The 17,342-nt window shown below is 37.1% G+C and overlaps 3 protein-coding genes and 1 long non-coding RNA gene across 4 annotated transcripts; 2 read left to right on the plus strand and 2 right to left on the minus strand.

The window, feature by feature from the left end:
* The first annotated feature begins 2,015 nt into the window (after positions 1-2,015).
* Positions 2,016-4,041, plus strand: LOC110872490. The gene is made up of 3 exons (XR_002554467.2): positions 2,016-2,155; positions 2,683-2,748; positions 3,827-4,041. It is a non-coding gene; the product is annotated as an uncharacterized LOC110872490 (long non-coding RNA).
* Positions 4,042-5,956: 1,915 nt separating this feature from the next.
* On the plus strand, positions 5,957-6,817 carry LOC118480935. Its single transcript, XM_035975940.1, has one exon. It carries the CDS (start codon positions 5,957-5,959, stop codon positions 6,815-6,817), a length of 861 nt encoding a protein of 286 aa, XP_035831833.1.
* A 2,929-nt stretch (positions 6,818-9,746) lies between these two features.
* On the minus strand, positions 9,747-12,794 carry LOC110869791 (G-type lectin S-receptor-like serine/threonine-protein kinase At4g27290). The gene is made up of 6 exons (XM_035976545.1): positions 12,357-12,794; positions 11,774-11,919; positions 11,117-11,327; positions 10,776-11,013; positions 10,528-10,681; positions 9,747-10,128 (listed from the first exon to the last, which is right to left on the minus strand). Exons 1-6 carry the CDS (start codon positions 12,667-12,669, stop codon positions 9,835-9,837), a joined length of 1,356 nt encoding a protein of 451 aa, XP_035832438.1. The 5' UTR covers positions 12,670-12,794; the 3' UTR covers positions 9,747-9,834.
* LOC118480936 (G-type lectin S-receptor-like serine/threonine-protein kinase At4g27290) lies at positions 12,684-13,708 on the minus strand. The gene is made up of 2 exons (XM_035975941.1): positions 12,835-13,708; positions 12,684-12,695 (listed from the first exon to the last, which is right to left on the minus strand). The coding sequence occupies exons 1-2, from the start codon at positions 13,657-13,659 to the stop codon at positions 12,684-12,686; spliced, it is 837 nt and encodes a 278-aa protein (XP_035831834.1). The 5' UTR covers positions 13,660-13,708.
* Positions 13,709-17,342: the final 3,634 nt, after the last annotated feature.

Consider the following 17,342-nt stretch of genomic DNA (forward strand, 5'->3'; position numbering starts at 1 on the left):
TCAGGGAAGATCAAGTAAGATATTGGTGGGGTCACCCTTGTGACCGTCCACTTAAGGGGGGGGGGGGTATTAGTTGGTGATTAATGGATAGTTAAGTTAATTAGTTAGAATTTAAGGGTATTAGTTAGTGTTCATGCATATGATGTGTTATCTAGTGTGTTAGGGTGTTCGGGGATCATAACTAGCTCAGAAACATTAAAACAATGCTTCTACTATAATATTAGTGTTTCGGGTAGTGTCCGGTTGTTCGGTTAGATACCGGTTCGTTAAAGTGTCAAACTATACCGTTTAGTGATCTTTATGTACCCTTTTGTGACCCTTTTAATTCCCGATACTTAGGAAAGCATTCAGGACCATTTAGTCATATTTTTGCATGATAGAAGCTTGCTAAAAATCTGATTTTTGCTGATTTATGCTGAATTCAGCACTTGATGTGGGTTTTAGGCACTTTCCGGCACCTAAACTATCACTTAGGAATGCAGTTTTATGGTCCCTACCTCCCTACACATCATACTAGTGTAACACTTGGTCCTGTGGCTTATTTTGTGTCTCCACATCATGTCTGTCTAAGTACTGAACTTCCGTCAGTATTTCTAGTTTTGTCTGATAGTTGTGCGAACTCTGTTTTGAGCATTAATAGAATTGTATTGTGTTGTGTTGCACGTAGTAATGATAAAAGTCTTGCAACATGAAATGCCATTGTGTGTATATAATAGTAATCAGAATTTCATTCGTCTTGTAACCTATACCATGTACAGTTCTTAAAACACATATTACTGTTCAATTGTACGGAATGTACGGAAAAGTGACATTTGTCACAAAAAATTCACCTCAAACGAAGTGCACAATGAATCTTCTGGGAGAAGCTTTTGATTTTAAAACTCCTGGGAACTCGGTGAGGAAACTTTTCGTTTAAAGCTGGCATTTCTAGCTTGAAAAGATTAAGATCTTAATCTGGTAGCCCTTCTAGCTCCAATAGAACTAGGCTATAGCCCAACAAATCCATTTAACCTTTTTGTTGTCCTCCAATCCAAGAAAAGATCTAGTGTTGGTCCCGACCCTTTTCGTCTTGATGAGTTTTTGGGTCTTATCAATTTTCATCTACCAATCACGCCAGTACAAATATTCCTAAGACAGTAGATTCTCCTGTTTCAACTTGAACACGCAACCGCAGTCCTTTTTAAAGCGTGTGGGAGTCCGTCCATCGCAAGTCGAGATACTCTCTAAGGCATGTGCTAATATAGGGTTGGGCGATTCTGTTAAAACGGGTGAGTATGCTATTGGTAGAGGCAAAGGTGTCGGGAATCCCGTTCAGAGGCGGAAAAAAGGAGTAAAAGTCAAGTTCATGAAGGTTGGTTGGATTACGGCTCCGGACCCTCCGAAACCGATTTTCATGTTCTCTTCCATAAACCCGCCTTGAGTCTTGTGTAGTTTTTTTCTAGGTTTTTTTCGGTGGTTGTAACACCCCAAAAATATTAAATTATAAAATATATATATACATATTTGTATGTATGTATGTATGTATATTTTTACATAATTGACCAAGGTTAACTAACCTAGTTAACTAATACATGATTTAATGAAAATAAATAGTTAACAACCATTAAAAGAAAACTGGGAACAAGAAGAGGGACTAAAATAGCAAATGAGGGAAAACTAGTTTACTTTATAAAAGAGTTAATTACTGTTTTCGTCCCTGTGGTTTGTCAAAAATCACTGTTTCAGTCCATGAGTTTAAAAATTACGATTTCAGTCCCTGTGGTTTCACTTTCGTAACCATTTCAGTCCACCGCGTAACATTTCAGTCCCTATACTTAACATAATAATGGATTGAAATGGTTACGAAAGTAAAACCACAGGGACTGAAATGGTTACTAAAGTGAAACCTCAAGGACTGAAATAGCAATTTTTAAAGTAATGGACTAAAATAGTGATTTTTGACGAACCACATGGACGAAAACAGTCATTAACTCTTTATAAAAACAAAAAATAACATAACACACCAGGTGTGTATGTGTGCGACCAGAAACAAGAAAAAGGGGGGAGAACACCAAAACCCTAAAACTCATCAACTTGATCGAATTGAAGGTGTAATCGAGTCTTATAATTGTGCATAAACGAAGATTATTGATCACCTATACTAGGGAATGATAAGGTATGTTGAAATTCAACATTTAATGATGTTATGAAGATTTGTAAAATTATTCATATTGCAATTCTTGCATAAATTGTAGGAATTAAAGTGAAATAAAGGTAGTGTAGATGCTTAGAGTCATCATATTTTCTAAATCCATGAAGTGATTACATGAATAATGTGTTAGGGTTAAATAGCACATGTATGTGTAAGTGGGTTTTAGTGAGAGTATGGGATACATGAAATATGATGAGTAAATGATGTATTTGAAGTATGATAAATTGAAATTTGATGACACTTTGATCATACTGAGAATATTGATTTGATGAAATAAGAATGTATAGTTAAAAATATGTTTACTTGAATAAATAGAAGTAGTATAAAAGTCATGCTCATAAGGTGTTTGACAAAATGCTTAGATGAAAGATTTGATGTTGATAATATATGGAATTATATATAAAGAGAATCTTGCGATTGATCATTGGCAAATTTAAATGCCATAGACTTGAATTGTGAGTTCCTAATAATAATTGGGTTGCACAACTTAGGCAACTCGAGTGGAGCTTCGGAAGGTCAAGTCGGGGCGGATACGCGCTTAAAAGGAAAGCTTTAAGGTATGTGACTTTATGATTCGTAGGATTTTATTAATGATTTTGTATTGATATATGTTGAATAATGAAGTGATATTAGAGAAATTCGGTTTATTCATAAGTGATGGATTTCACACGAATGAACCAAATGAATAAATAGCGAATGTTGATAAGTTTGGTTTGTTTTAAAAATGATGGATTTCACATAAAGAACCAAACAGGTCAAAATAGGGAGTAAAGAAGTGTTTGGTTTGTTTGAAAGTGAAGGATTTCATATGAACAACCAAACGGGTCAAAACGAAGTCTTAACGCAAACCGGAATGGGTGCATGAATAATGACTTCAGTATAAACCCGGTTGATAGGTAAGATTATGAATATAAGCGTAAAACGGGTAACGGGAATGCGGACTATAAAGCGAAGGACTCGAGTAATGAGTCATAATCGGAAGATAGTGAATTCTTGAAAAGATTTCTGATTTAATTAAGTTCAATCATTAGACGGTTGAACAGGTAAATAAGCGTAAACGCAAACTGTGTAACAGAAGCGTAAAATGTGAAATTTATACTCCAGGTAATGGGGTAAAGTCACAAAAGAATATATGTATAAAAAGGATATGAATTCTGTAAGCTTTATGCTTCAACATGTATACGGGTCAAATAATTAAGTATACGAATTTTTGGAATCGATAGTGTAAAACATGTTATTATGAATCCGGGTTATAGGATTACAAGTTAAACATGCGGACAAAGGTTTTAAGATCAAATAGGGACAAGTTTCGAGTTAAATGGATAAGTGTTCGATACGGAACTTTTATTGAAAAAGGGGTAAAACAGGAAATGCACAGCAGCAGCTAGTTGCCGTAAGCTACGGCAGGTCTTTCCTGGTCTTTCTCATTAGCTGCTTGCTGCCGTAACCAGCCGTAGGCTATGGCAGGCACATCCTGGAAATTTCTTACTTGTTGGCCGTAACCTACGGTCCTCAATCGTAGCCTACGGCGGGGTATTATAAAAGTTTTATTTTTGTTGCATTTGATTATCCGGGATATGTAGATATGTTTTATACTTCGTACAATCGTCATATATTATGGTTTTTGATATTTAGGTGTTAGGAGGATGTTTTGAATGAAGATCAAGCTTACCAAAGAACCGAACACAACTAAAGATCAAGTCTCCGCATTTTTGTTCTTTCGCATATCAAATCAAACTTGTTAACATGTTTAAATCTTTTGAAACACTTATGAAAATTTTTGTAAGCTCGAAATTAGTATGAATTTTATTTGCGTTATATTATGTATGTATGCGAAAAGTTTACAAATTTGAAGTTAAGTAAGTTCCGGTGGTTGGTGTGGGTTTTTTTTCTATGTTTTATTGTTTTTTCTTGGTGTATGTTGTGTGGTTTCTAACTTCTTGCTAGTTTTGGTGGTATAAAAATTTCTTTTGCCGTTCAAAAAAAAAAGTTGGATTCAGGTTCATCTTGAAAATGCTTCAGAATATTCGTATTTAATGCCGTTGATAAGTACACCGTGACACAAAACATATTACATTTCTCATAATGCATGCTGCATGCACGTATAAATATGACCTGAAACATGACTAGACAGATCTCCAACCAACCAAAGTACTATTTACAATACAACTTGGAAGATGACGTCGCCGTCGCCGCCTTTAATAAAGGATAACGACATTTGGGTCACGTCGCCGCCTTTAATAAAGGACACGGTATGTAATTTTTTTGCCTCGAAATTTCAAGAACCATTGAGCTCGAGACCAGTGTTAATCTGCCCAAACTTAGCTACCATTACGGAAGATGAGGCGGCTGTGCTTGTAGCGCCGTTTTCGGTTATGGAAGTTAAGAAAGCGGTTTGGGATTGCGAGGGAGATAGGGCTCCGGGTCCGGATGGCATAAATTTTCGGTTCATAAAAAAATGTTGGGGATTACTTCAGAATGATTTTATTATGCTGATGGATGAATTTTTTGAGAAAGAAGCAATTCACATTGGCTGCACGTCATCCTTCTTAGCCTTGATAGCAAAATGCAATGATCCAGGTGGACTTTTAGATTACAGACCCATTAGTTTAATTGGAAGTATCAATAAGGTGGTGTCAAAGGTTTTGGTGAACCCGTTGAAAACGGTCATGCAGAAATTAACATCCGAGGAGCAGACCGCTTTTTTGGCGAACCGGAGTATACTAGATGGCCCACTTATCCTAAATGAACTAATCCCTTGGTTGAAGCGTCGGAAAAAGGCAGGGTTAATTTTCAAAGTAGATATCGAGAAGGCATATGACTCTCTCAACTGGGAGTTTTTAAACTCAATCATGGCTCAAATGAACTTCCCATTGAAGTGGCGGAACTGGATTATGGCAATTGTGTCTTCGGTTAAGGCATCAGTACTTGTTAACGGGTCACCCACCCAAGAGTTCAAGTGTTATCGGGGTCTTCGACAAGGCGATCCCATATCACCTTTCTTATTTATTATAGCTATGGAGGCACTTTCCGGGGTAATGAAAAAGGCATGCACAATTGGGCTATATAAAGGGATTAAATGCTCTACACACGGTCCGTTATTATCGCATTTCCTATATGCGGATGATGCGGTCTTTGTGGGAGAGTGGTCGAGGGAGAATGTACTCAACTTGAATAGGATTCTTCGATGTAAAGCTGGGGTTTTCCCTTTCAAGCATCTTGGGCTACAAGTTGGAGCCAACATGAATTTGGTTAAAAATTGGAGGCCGGTTTTTGATGTTTTCAAGAAAAGATTGTCGGCGTGGAAGGCAAAGACACTATCATTTGGCGGACGTATCACTCTTATGAAATCGGTTTTGAGCTCATTACCAACATATTTTTTCTCTCTTTTTAAGGCTCCGGTACAGGTAATTAACCATCTTGAGCGGCTCAGAAGAGACTTCTTGTGGGGGGCGTCTCCGGAGCAGAAAAAAATAATTTGGGTCGCGTGGAATAACGTCTTAGTCCCAAAGGATTATGGGGGGGGGGGTGGGTATCGGCTCGTTATGGGAGGCTAATGTATCTATGTTGGCGAAATGGTGGTGGCGCTTTAAGGCGGAACCGAATGGGTTGTGGTGAAAAGTTATATGTAGCTTCCACCATACAGCACACTCATGGAATTTTATACCAGTAAGTTTATCTATATCTGGTCCGTGGAAACAAGTAGTGAAAATTCAAGATGAGTTAAGCAAGGAAGGTATAAATTTGAGGAGCTTGTTTAAAGGGATGGTGGGTCATGGAAGGGATATACAGTTCTGGACAGCATGTTGGTTTGGGGAAGAGCCATTGGCAAACAGGTTTCCTAATCTGTTCTGCTTGGAAAGTTGCAAACACGTAGCGGTGGCAGATCGTTTGGTGGAAGAGAATGGGGTCTTCAGATTTAGAGCCCGATGGAAAAGGCGGCCAAATTCAACATGTGAGGTCAGAGAGTTACAAGAAATTGCAGGGGCTCTTTCGGATGTGAGTTTTGGAACAGGTCAAGACTACTGGGTTTGGAAGTTAAACGCCTCCGGAAGCTTTACGGTCAATAGTATGAGGCGGCTAGTGCAAAAAGTAAGGTCTTCGGATCTGGGTACAGGATTTCAGTGGAATTCATGGGCCCCAATAAAAGTGAATTTCTTGGCTTGGCGCTTATCCTTGGATCGTATTCCGACATTGATGGCACTAGCTAGGAGACAGGTGAACTTAGAGTCGACTATATGTAGATTTTGTGGCGAAATGGATGAATCTGCAGACCATTTATTCGTGGGATGCGGTTTCACTCAAGTGGTCTGGGATTTTGTGGCTAGGTGGTGTAACATAAGACCCTTCTACGCGCTAGATGTCAAAGACCTCGTAAATATGCATATGCATGTTAACGGCCCCCGAAAGTGGCAGAAGGCGTATTATACGGTGATACTGACGACAATATGGAGCATCTGGAAATGCAGGAACGAAGTTATTTTCAACCAGAAAGAACTAAAAACGGAAAGGTTAATCGAGGAAATAAGGACGTTGAGTTATCTGTGGGTCCGTAACCGGTCTAAATCGTTGGGTCTAACATGGGGAAACTGGAGTGTTTTTGATCTTTCCTGTATGGTTTCTTAATTGCTTGTGGTGATGTATGTTTTTTGTTTTAGCGCTGCAACTGTCCCAGGTTAACAAGCTGTTGGCCTGGGTGTGTTTTGATAAAATTTGAAATCACTAATCATATACATCCTCAAGTACAAGGGTTGATTATGTATTAGTTTAAAGTAGTTAGATGGCGGTTACAAAGTATGGGGACTGAAGATGTAAAACTGAAAGATTATAACCGCTTCACTAAAGGAAAAGACATGTCTCCTTAGAGACATGTCTGTTCGCGATCGGCAGCCACAAGAAGGAAAGGGACGTGACTTTTGGCTTATGGACACACCTCTTCAAGATTCATTCTCATCCACACAATCTAGAGACACACCCGTTCACGAAGAGACGCGTCCATTCACTCGTACCCGTAGAAAACTATAAATAGGATTGTATAGTTTCATTTGTAATCACTTACTCTCAATTCGATTGTACATACATTCGGTTATTACATTCAAGTTATTGTTATTCAAGTTTGTTATTCACGCTCGTTCTAGAGATCAAGATCCATTTTGGGACCAACAATTGGTATCAGAGCATCAGGCTCTAGGCGTGGGAATCGCAAGGCATCGCAGGGAATTCGCGATCAGGTTTCAATTTCGTTTTTAAATTCGCAAATTCAATTCAGAATTTTTTATTTCGGTTCTAGGATAATCGATTGAACCGAAGGGTTGGTTAGGAATCTAGGGTTTGTTTGATTCTGGGGTTTAGTGCGAATTAGATTGTTGATTGTTTGGTTATTACACGATTCGGGTAATCGGGGTTGTTGAGATCTATTGAAACCAAGAAAAGTTTGTTAGAAGTGAAGATTGTTCGGCAGGAAGATATGTCAGGAACAACCGGACAAAGTCCGATAATAATACAGAAAGAAGGAAATTCTCTTTCCCAGTTTCAGTGTCCGATTCTGAAACCAACAAACTATACGGTTTGGGCTATTCGTATCAAGACGATTCTTGAAGCAAATGGTTTGTGGGAAACGATTGAACCGGCAGAAAATGCAACGGTAGACACCAAGAAAGATAAGTCTGCAATTGCATATCTGTTTCAAGCAATACCAGAAGATGTTGTATTGCAAGTTGCAAGTTGTAAGACTGCAAAGGAAATTTGGGATAATCTAAAAGTTAGACACGTTGGTGTTGATCAGGTACAAAAGGCGCGTATGCACACGCTATGGTCAGAGTTTGAATTGTTGCAAATGAAGGATGACGACACTATTGATTCGTTTACCGCAAAGATTAATAGTATCGTTACCCGGGCAACTGAAGTAGGAACGACATTGAGTCAACCGACTCTAGTACGCAAACTCCTAAATGGCGTACCGGATAAGTTTACTCAAATCGTTGCCTCCATGGAACAATACTCCGATCTAGAAACTATGATGCTAGAAGAAGCGGTCGGAAGATTAAAAACTTATGAAGAAAGGTTAAAGTTGAAGAAAAAAGAAAGCCCGGTGAACAATCTAGAAGAACTTTTATATGCGGGTCAAGAACAACATGTCAAGAACCATGGACGAGGGAGATTCCGTCCATCACGAGGCCGAGGAAGAGGCAATTATCAACATAGGGGTGAAGGATACACCTCTTACGAGTCGGAAGGAACCGAAAAACCACAAATGGATGATAGCAAGCAAGAAACATCGGCTATGAGAAATAAGTCGAAAATCACTTGCTACAGATGTGAGAAACTTGGGCACTATGCCTATGAATGCCCAACCAAGAAAACCAAAGAAAGCGAGACACTATTGGTTGAAATGGAAGATGATGATGAACCGGCACTTCTGATGTGCCTAGACGCTGAAGAGAAATAGAAACGTGAAACTTGGTCGTGTGATACGATCAAGGGGAAGAACCGTGTGATGCGGAGATAACCTGTGAAAGGTATGATAAAACAGTCCAGTGAGTGGATCGGATCAAAGCAAAGAATCCGTGAGGGAAGCAATCAATAATGAAGAACTCGTTGTGAGAGACAACCGTGAAGAAGACAAATCAAGGAGAAGACGCGCGTATCCTGTGACTGGGTCAGAAGAAGGATTGTTGTGTGATACAACCGCAAGAGAAATCTAAGTGAGTTAGATTATCCAAAATCTATGCAAGATGGATGCAAGTCATGTGATATGATGGTGGGGAAGTTAAATCAAGACCGGTGGAGTTCGTGTTGAGACAACTACACAAGAAAAGGTTCGTGTGATACAAATCAAGTACGGTCAAGACAAGTGTGAAAAAAATATATGTGTGAAGCAAGGTTCGTGAAGAACATGGTTAGTGAGAAGCAAGTTCGTGTGAAGCGAGTTCAAGAGAAACAAGGTTCGTGAGGAGCAAGGTTGGTGAATAAGAAGATCCGTGTGAAATGTCGGATACTTGGAGTTTAAGAGCTACACAACTCAAGGATGTTCATGATTAGGGGGGTGAATGAAATCACTAATCATATACATCCTCAAGTACAAGGGTTGATTATGTATTAGTTTAAAGTAGTTAGATGGCGGTTACAAAGTATGGGGACTGAAGATGTAAAACTGAAAGATTATAACCGCTTCACTAAAGGAAAAGACATGTCTCCTTAGAGACATGTCTGTTCGCGATCGGCAGCCACAAGAAGGAAAGGGACGTGACTTTTGGCTTATGGACACACCTCTTCAAGATTCATTCTCATCCACACAATCTAGAGACACACCCGTTCACGAAGAGACGCGTCCATTCACTCGTACCCGTAGAAAACTATAAATAGGATTGTGTAGTTTCATTTGTAATCACTTACTCTCAATTCGATTGTATACACATTCGGTTATTACATTCAAGTTATTGTTATTCAAGTTTGTTATTCACGCTCGTTCTAGAGATCAAGATCCATTTTGGGACCAACAAAATTTGCTGTTTGTTGGCCTTTCAAAAAAAAAAAAAACAATACAACTTGGAAATGCAAGCCCGACACAACTATTGAGGCTGCCCTAAGAATAAATTACAGATGGCATTTTGGACATAAAGTTACATCTTCCATTTGCCTCATTATCTGCCATCTATTTGACTTAGTGTCACTCCATTAACTGATGATGGGCGAATTGAAACGGAGTTGCTTTCACTTCCGTGAATGAAGAAAGCGGGTTTCTTCGGAGAAGGTAGCGACCCTTCACTAGCCAACATGGAAACCACAACCGCTGTGGTAGGTCTATCGTCTGCTCGATGTTGTACACATAATAAGCCTATGTGTATTGATCGCAACACTTCATTAATAGACCACGACTCACCTAATGATCTGTCAATTAAATCAAGAGAATTGCCTTCTTCGTAAAGTTTCCAAGCCTAAATCAATCCAGGTAACCAAATTAGTCTAGTTCAATTTATAGATGAAATGATCTTATAAAAAACACATACCGCTGGATCTATGTAATCAAGAAATTTAGTACCCGGTAATTTAGGAGTCAATTTAGAATATGTTGAATAATAGGGTGAGTCCGTTTGGGTATAGTCATGGGTCAACTGGTTCGTTATATACCCACCGGATAACTATCATTAGACAGTTAAATAAATGTCAAATAGTAGGGTATAACTATAAGTACATATTAATATAGTGTGTGTGTAAAACATTGTTTTTTTCTCTTTGTTACTGTTCTTCACGGGTTCCTGCACAAACATGTGCAGATCCCACTTTTGTTCCATCCAAATTACTTCATTTGAACATTGATCCTGGGCAATACTTACATGTCCAAGAAGGTTAATATCATGGTCAAATTCATGAACAAAACCTCTATTTTTCTTTCCACTCACTATCTCCAATACCAAAACCCCATAGCTAAAAATATCTGACTTTACTGAGAACAGACCATTTGCTGCATACTCTGGAGAAATGTAGCCCCTGAGTAGAAGATTATAAGACCATGCAACTGATCAATAGAAACAGTCAAATGTAACAAGCATATAGGAATGATAGAAAGTTCATGGATTCTTACAAAGTTCCCACCACTTTCTTTGTATTTGCTTCACTCTCATGTCCATCAAACATTCTAGCCAAACCAAAATCCGATATTTTTGGATTCATGTCACGATCGAGCAAAATGTTACCTGCTTTCAAATCTCTATGTACAACTCTAAGTCGGGAATCTTGATGAAGATAAAGAAGACCTCGAGCAATTCCATGGATAATGTTAAAACGTTGTGGCCAGTTAAGTAATGACTTCCTTAAATCACCTGAAGAATATGCAAAAATTTAAATTTATGTATATAATATAAAATTGTATTCCTTCTCTACTGTATAAGTAACTTCTATGGATTTGAAAGAGAGTTAAATTACCAAATATAAACCAGTCCAGACTTTTGTTGGGCATGTATTCATAAACCAGCATTGTCTCCTCCCCTTGAATGCAGTATCCCAAGAGCTTCACCAGATTCCTATGCTGAAGTTTAGCAATGCATAAAACTTCATTCTTGAATTCATCAATCCCTTGTTTAGATGACTTTGAAAGCCGCTTTACAGCAATCTCTTGTCCTTCTTCTAAAACACCCTGGATGATTTAAAATTATGAGTTAAATGCCATTTTAGTCCATGTGGTTTGGGTCATTTTGCTAGTTTAGTCTAAAGGTTTCATTTTTCACCTATGGGTCCAAAAAGGTTTCACCGTTGACATTTTAGTCCACGAGGTTAATTTCATCCATTTTTTCTGTTAACGAGAAGGGTGATTCGGTAATTTTATATGGTCGAATTATCCTTCTAGTTAACAGAGTTACATATAAAATGACCGAATTGCCCTTCTCGTTAACAGAAGAAATGGATGAAGTTAACCCATTTTAGAATGGTGAAAACTTTTTGGACTCACAGGAAAAAAATTAAACTAGCAAAATGACTCAAGCAAGGGACTAAAATGACATTTAACTCTAAAATTATTAGACATACAGTTATTTCATTAATTGGCGTTAACTTTAACTAAAATTTACCGTGATGCCTCATTACCTTGTACACTGGACCAAACCCACCTTCTCCAAGCTTGTTGTCGGTAGAGAACTTATTGGTTGCCCTAGAAATTGCTGATAAACTAAAGACTGGCAACTCTATACTTTCCTTCTTGCTACTGTTTTGATCTCTTTCAAGGACCTTTACTGTTGCATGTAGAAAATTATAATAGGTTGAGACAAGGGTTTTTTTTTTTTTTTTTTTTTTTTTTCCAAAATATGATTATACGGTATTAATTAGATCATTTAACTTGCTTTCTTGTTCTACATCGAGTCTACTCTTTCTCTTAATGCATGTGCAGATTGCTAATATCACAACTAGTTGACGTATTAACTGTAACAATTACAAAGTTAAAACAAACAAAATAATGTGAAATATGGAGTAATCATTGGAATGGGAACAGCAACAAATAGGGTATATCTTTCCTACAAAAACACACACACATATATAAGCCCCTGTTCATCTAGTTTATAGGATCTACAAAGAAGACCAGTAAGATTTAAAAGCTTGAATAACAGGATAATCAGCTTAAAATGCTTTAGATAAACATGAAGTGCATTATTTTCTTGATATATTAGCTTACCTAGTAATTCGGAGGCTGCGAGTCTAACATAAAGATCTTGGCCATTTACTTGGTACACTCGGATATCAATTAGATCACCAAACCATAGCAAGCATCCAACTCCACCTGGAGTGATGTTTGGATTTGTGTAGGCAGTGCATGAGCAGTTATTCTTGCAAGCCACCTCACATTGCTGAAGGCTCAGGTTGGCATTAAACACAGCATTCTGAGTGTCTGGCAATTTAATGCTTGAGACCTTTAGAAATCCCTCTTCTGGCGCACAATCCAAAGATCTAGTTCGTCTACAACCACTTCTCCAATTATCAGTACTCATTGCTTGTGGGTCTCTTAGTTGAAAACCTTTCAAGCATCCACAAGTAAGAAACGTGAGAGTATTACAACTTCCATATGGGCCGCATAGTCCATAACTATCACATTTATCCGATGGAAGTAAGAGATCCTGCGTCCATTCTTTGTTGTGCATATCTAGATGCCAGACCTCATACTTCCCGCCTGGAGTCACTATCAACCTTAACAAGAATGATGTGCTCATAAAATTTAATACAAAATACATCTCATTCTCATCTACAATCATATCAAAGTTGAACGTATAAAGTGGATTACTTTTATAGCTTGGCTGCCCAGCGAACGCTATACCATTATACGGCCCAATCCTTCCTTCAATAACAGAGCTTTTCCTAATATGTACTTGTTGATAGTTTCCCTTGACCATTGAAAATCTGATTGTATACTTACCTGGAGAAGGATCATCTGCACTCTTCCATGATGTCACGTACATCTCTCGTCCTGTTATGAAATTCTTCCCTAACTTCATTCCTGGTAAGTAGGTATCTCCAGGGTAATCAAAACTTTGCCAAATGAGAATATTCTTGTTGGTTTGATTCTCACTCTTAATTACCAGATTGCCCGTATCTAAGAGGTGTGCTACAGGATTGGCATTTGTTCCAGATGTCGTGGAGTTGGATGACCAAATGGTTGTACCGCTACTATTGACAAGAGACAGGATCCCTTGGCTGTCTAATTTGAGCATGCCAGAGGAATCAGTAAGTGGTGTTTCCCTGTTAGCAACCCATGCAACCGTATGAGGTGATGTGTTCTTGAACCATATCCCCAGGTATCGATATTTGGAACTGCCTGGGCTAAAGAAACCCAGCTCGAATGCTGCGTTCCCGGAAATAATGGTCTCACCATCTAACAAGTTTTGATGCACAACTATGGTGTCTAAAGATCTACAAGTTTTTAGCATGAGAAAGAAGATAACCGAATAGAGTAACATTATGCATATGGTTTGATTCATCTCCATGCACTGATTCTGTGATTTTTTTTTCTTTTCAGCCAATCATCATTTTTTAAGTGAGTTTTGAGTTTTTAGCCTTATTAAGGCCAAAACCAGATATTATCTAGCTTAAACGTAACATTTGAGTTATCTATGTGCTGGGCCCACAAATAAAACTTATAGTGTCCCGTTAACACCTAGTCAATGCCCTTCCCATACGTTTGGCCAATTGATCAATGGTTGACCCAACATTCCACCAACTGTGGCTATGGATTTCCATAAGTCTTTCGCCCCTTTTGTAGCGCAACGTCTCTAAATCTTCCACTGAAACTTCAAAGTGACATCGTTACTTGTGGGAGACCCATGAACTTCTTTCACGGTCGAGTTGAAGTCACATAATAAAAAAATAAAGCCAAATTAAATTTTAAATACGTAATAAAATAAAGAGTTAATTGCCCGGATGGTCCCTGTGGTTTCACTTTTTTTCACGTTTAGTCCCCACCTTTTGAAAATAGCATGTATGCTCCCTATGGTTTATCATTTTGTTACTCGGATAGTCCCCCGACATTTACTCTGGGGACTATCCGAGTAACAAAATTGACAAACCATAGGGAGCATACATGCAATTTCCAAACTAACTGATATCTACTCAGGGACTATCCGAGTAACAAGATGACAAACCATAGGGAGCATACATGCTATTTTGAAAAGGTGGGGACTAAACGTGAAAAACGTGAAACCACAGGGACCATCCGGGCAATTAACTCTAAAATAAAATACGTCAATAATCAAGAAAAGATGACCATAATTAATTTAAGATTTTAAAATTTATAAAAATTAGCTTATTCTTACTTTTAATAAAACTAGTAAAATTTCTTGCGCATTGCGGCGGGCAGGGGCGGGTATAGAGTGTAACAAGGGGTAACCTCCGTTGCCCCTTAACGCTCCGGCGGTATAAATTTTGGAAAAATTTGACATTTTTTCGATTTCGTTACCCTTTTAGATTTTTTTAAACGTTGCCCGTATAATGATTTTCTAGATCCGCCATTGGCGGTAGGAATTCAGTCAGTGTCGGTTTGGTTTATTACGGTATCGTACGGTATTGAAACTTAGTATGACAACCGAAAGATAAGACTCAAAAAATAATTATCATATGCCCAATAGGATATAGATCAACAACGTTATTTTACATAGATAGAAACCCATAGAAAAATGATTATTACTAACGATTCCAATAGTACTGATACTAGTATCGTTGTTTTCTCGGAATCGATATGATACCAATATTATTGTTAATGTATCAATTCAATACGTCACAGTACCAATACAGTACATTACCGACACTCATTATAGTATATGTGAAATACTCTATTGTGTTTACAACTCCGTTTTCACCTTAATAATACAACTTAATTTAGTATATATATATTGAATATTTATATTTGTATTTGTATATATTAAAAAAATTAAAGGTTATTTTATGGATAAAACAAATTTATATAAATTTTAGATTAGTCGAGAACTCAAAAAAAGAAGCTTACAACTTTGGTTGATCGAATGTAGGACTTTCCATTATGAACATACAATTGAGCTGGTATTGCAAATTTACAATTCCAAAAGAAATCAAAATATATTTATATGAATTAAAAAAATTAAATAAAATACTACTAAAGTTACAGAAAGAAAAATATAGGAATTATAAAAGTAAGAATAGAATATTAATAAAGTTAATGTATACCACCCTTGAAATTGTAGGTAAACTAACAAATTTCTCTGCGCCTTGCGACAGGTTCAAAATATAAAGTAAATCATAATTGTCCTGTAATAAAAATGTATTATATTTGACCTGATATATTTAAAAAAAAAACTTACATACATCAAAACATAGACAAACTAAAAACGTACATAAAAATAAACACGAAACATATTATATTTGATCCGACTTATTTGCGAAAGAAATTTACGTTCATTGAAACGTTAACAAATTTTAACTTATACCGATACGTACACAAAAATAAGTACGTAAGAAAATTATGTTTTCTAAGTTAACTAATGGTGCGCCACGTTGCGGCAGCATCGAAACGTAAAGTGACTCGAATTTTACCATTTAATGAAAACGTAATATTTTTGAACCCGACTCGTTTTAAAACAAAATTTATATCATAATCTAAACCAACTAAAAAGGTACACAAAAGCACAAAAAAAGTATTATATATTTAAGCTTACTTATTTAAAAAAAATTACATTTAAACCTATATCAAACTGAATTTATACCGATACGTACATAAAAATAAACACATAAAAATTGGATACAAATTCTTTAAAAGGTTAAAGATTTTTAACTTCAATACTAAATGTTGAAGTGAGAACGTAAAAAATAACAAAAAAGACACTAAAAACAAATATATATATATATATATATATATATAAAATATAGGAATTAAAAAATATTATTATCGTTACTGTATGTAAAATATTATTATAGTTACTGTATGTATATATTCAATATTCAATATTATAAATTAGCAACGTTACTAGGCATAGTGTGATTGTACTTTGTGCATTAGCTTTTGTTTCTGCATTGATTAAGTGTACACTTTGTTTATTTTATTGTGTCTTATTTTGTTTACGACACGTGTATTATATTATGACGTGTTGGAAGCTTAAAGCTTCCTTTGGAAGCTTAAAGCTTCCTTTGGAAGCTTTATCTTGTATATAAATAAAAAGAAGAGACATTATAATCTGATGCACTTTAGAGAGAGTACAGAGACCTTTGAAAAGAGAGTGAACGGTGAAAGCGTCACCGTCTCCGGTAATGTTCCTGCCGGCGCAAGGCGGGAGTCTCACTACGGGGTTTTAAATCCCCACTTCACCTCTTCTCTCTATCTCTCTGTCTCATATTGCGCCGATGACCGGCGACTTGAGTTTTGCTTTGTTGTTTGGTTTTCATCGGCGTTGGCTTATCTCTATTTCATCGTTTTTTTCATACGTTGTATGCCGGGTGATGATATAGCCGTTTGTTTGTTTTGATGTTCCGTATGGTACAAACCTTTTGGGGTTTTCATTTGGCTTATTGGCCGATGGTGCATAGTGTGATTGTACTTTGTGTTTTCTTTGTGTTCCTTGCATCTTGAAACGGTAAGGTTCAACTTACAAAGTCAAAGCTTCTTTGGAACCTTTATTTTGTATATAAACTTTGACAATTCACATTTGTTGCATTCCTTTGGTTGTGATTATGAGTTCGCTTGGCTATGATGAGTTCACACTTTTGTTATGAGAATTGCGTGGCAAGGCTGATGGATGGTGGGTATTGACCTACAAACCGCCTTGCAGCAATGTTTTCCATGAACTCTGAGCCAAAGAAATGTCGGCATCACTTGGGTGTAGTTATTGAGAAAGCTAAAAAGCAGCGAAACCCAAAACAAAGCCTAAGATAGGTGAGATAATGTAACGAGATTGTTTGACCGACATCAATGATCGAATTGGTGGTGATAAAAGATTGGATATCTAAAAGTATTAGATTTGTTTCAACTTTAAATGGGTTTATAATTTGTGGTGTTAGTGGTGTTGGTGTAGTGAGGTAATGGTGGAGTGGGGTGAATATATATTTGGCCGATTGTTTTATGAAACCAGAATTATTAACATCATTTATCAAACATAATTACTTTGAAAAATGTTCAATGGCTGATTCTCGATGAACATTGAAGGGT

Source organism: Helianthus annuus, chromosome 8 (assembly GCF_002127325.2).
Source record: "Helianthus annuus cultivar XRQ/B chromosome 8, HanXRQr2.0-SUNRISE, whole genome shotgun sequence".
Taxonomy (NCBI): domain Eukaryota; kingdom Viridiplantae; phylum Streptophyta; class Magnoliopsida; order Asterales; family Asteraceae; genus Helianthus; species Helianthus annuus.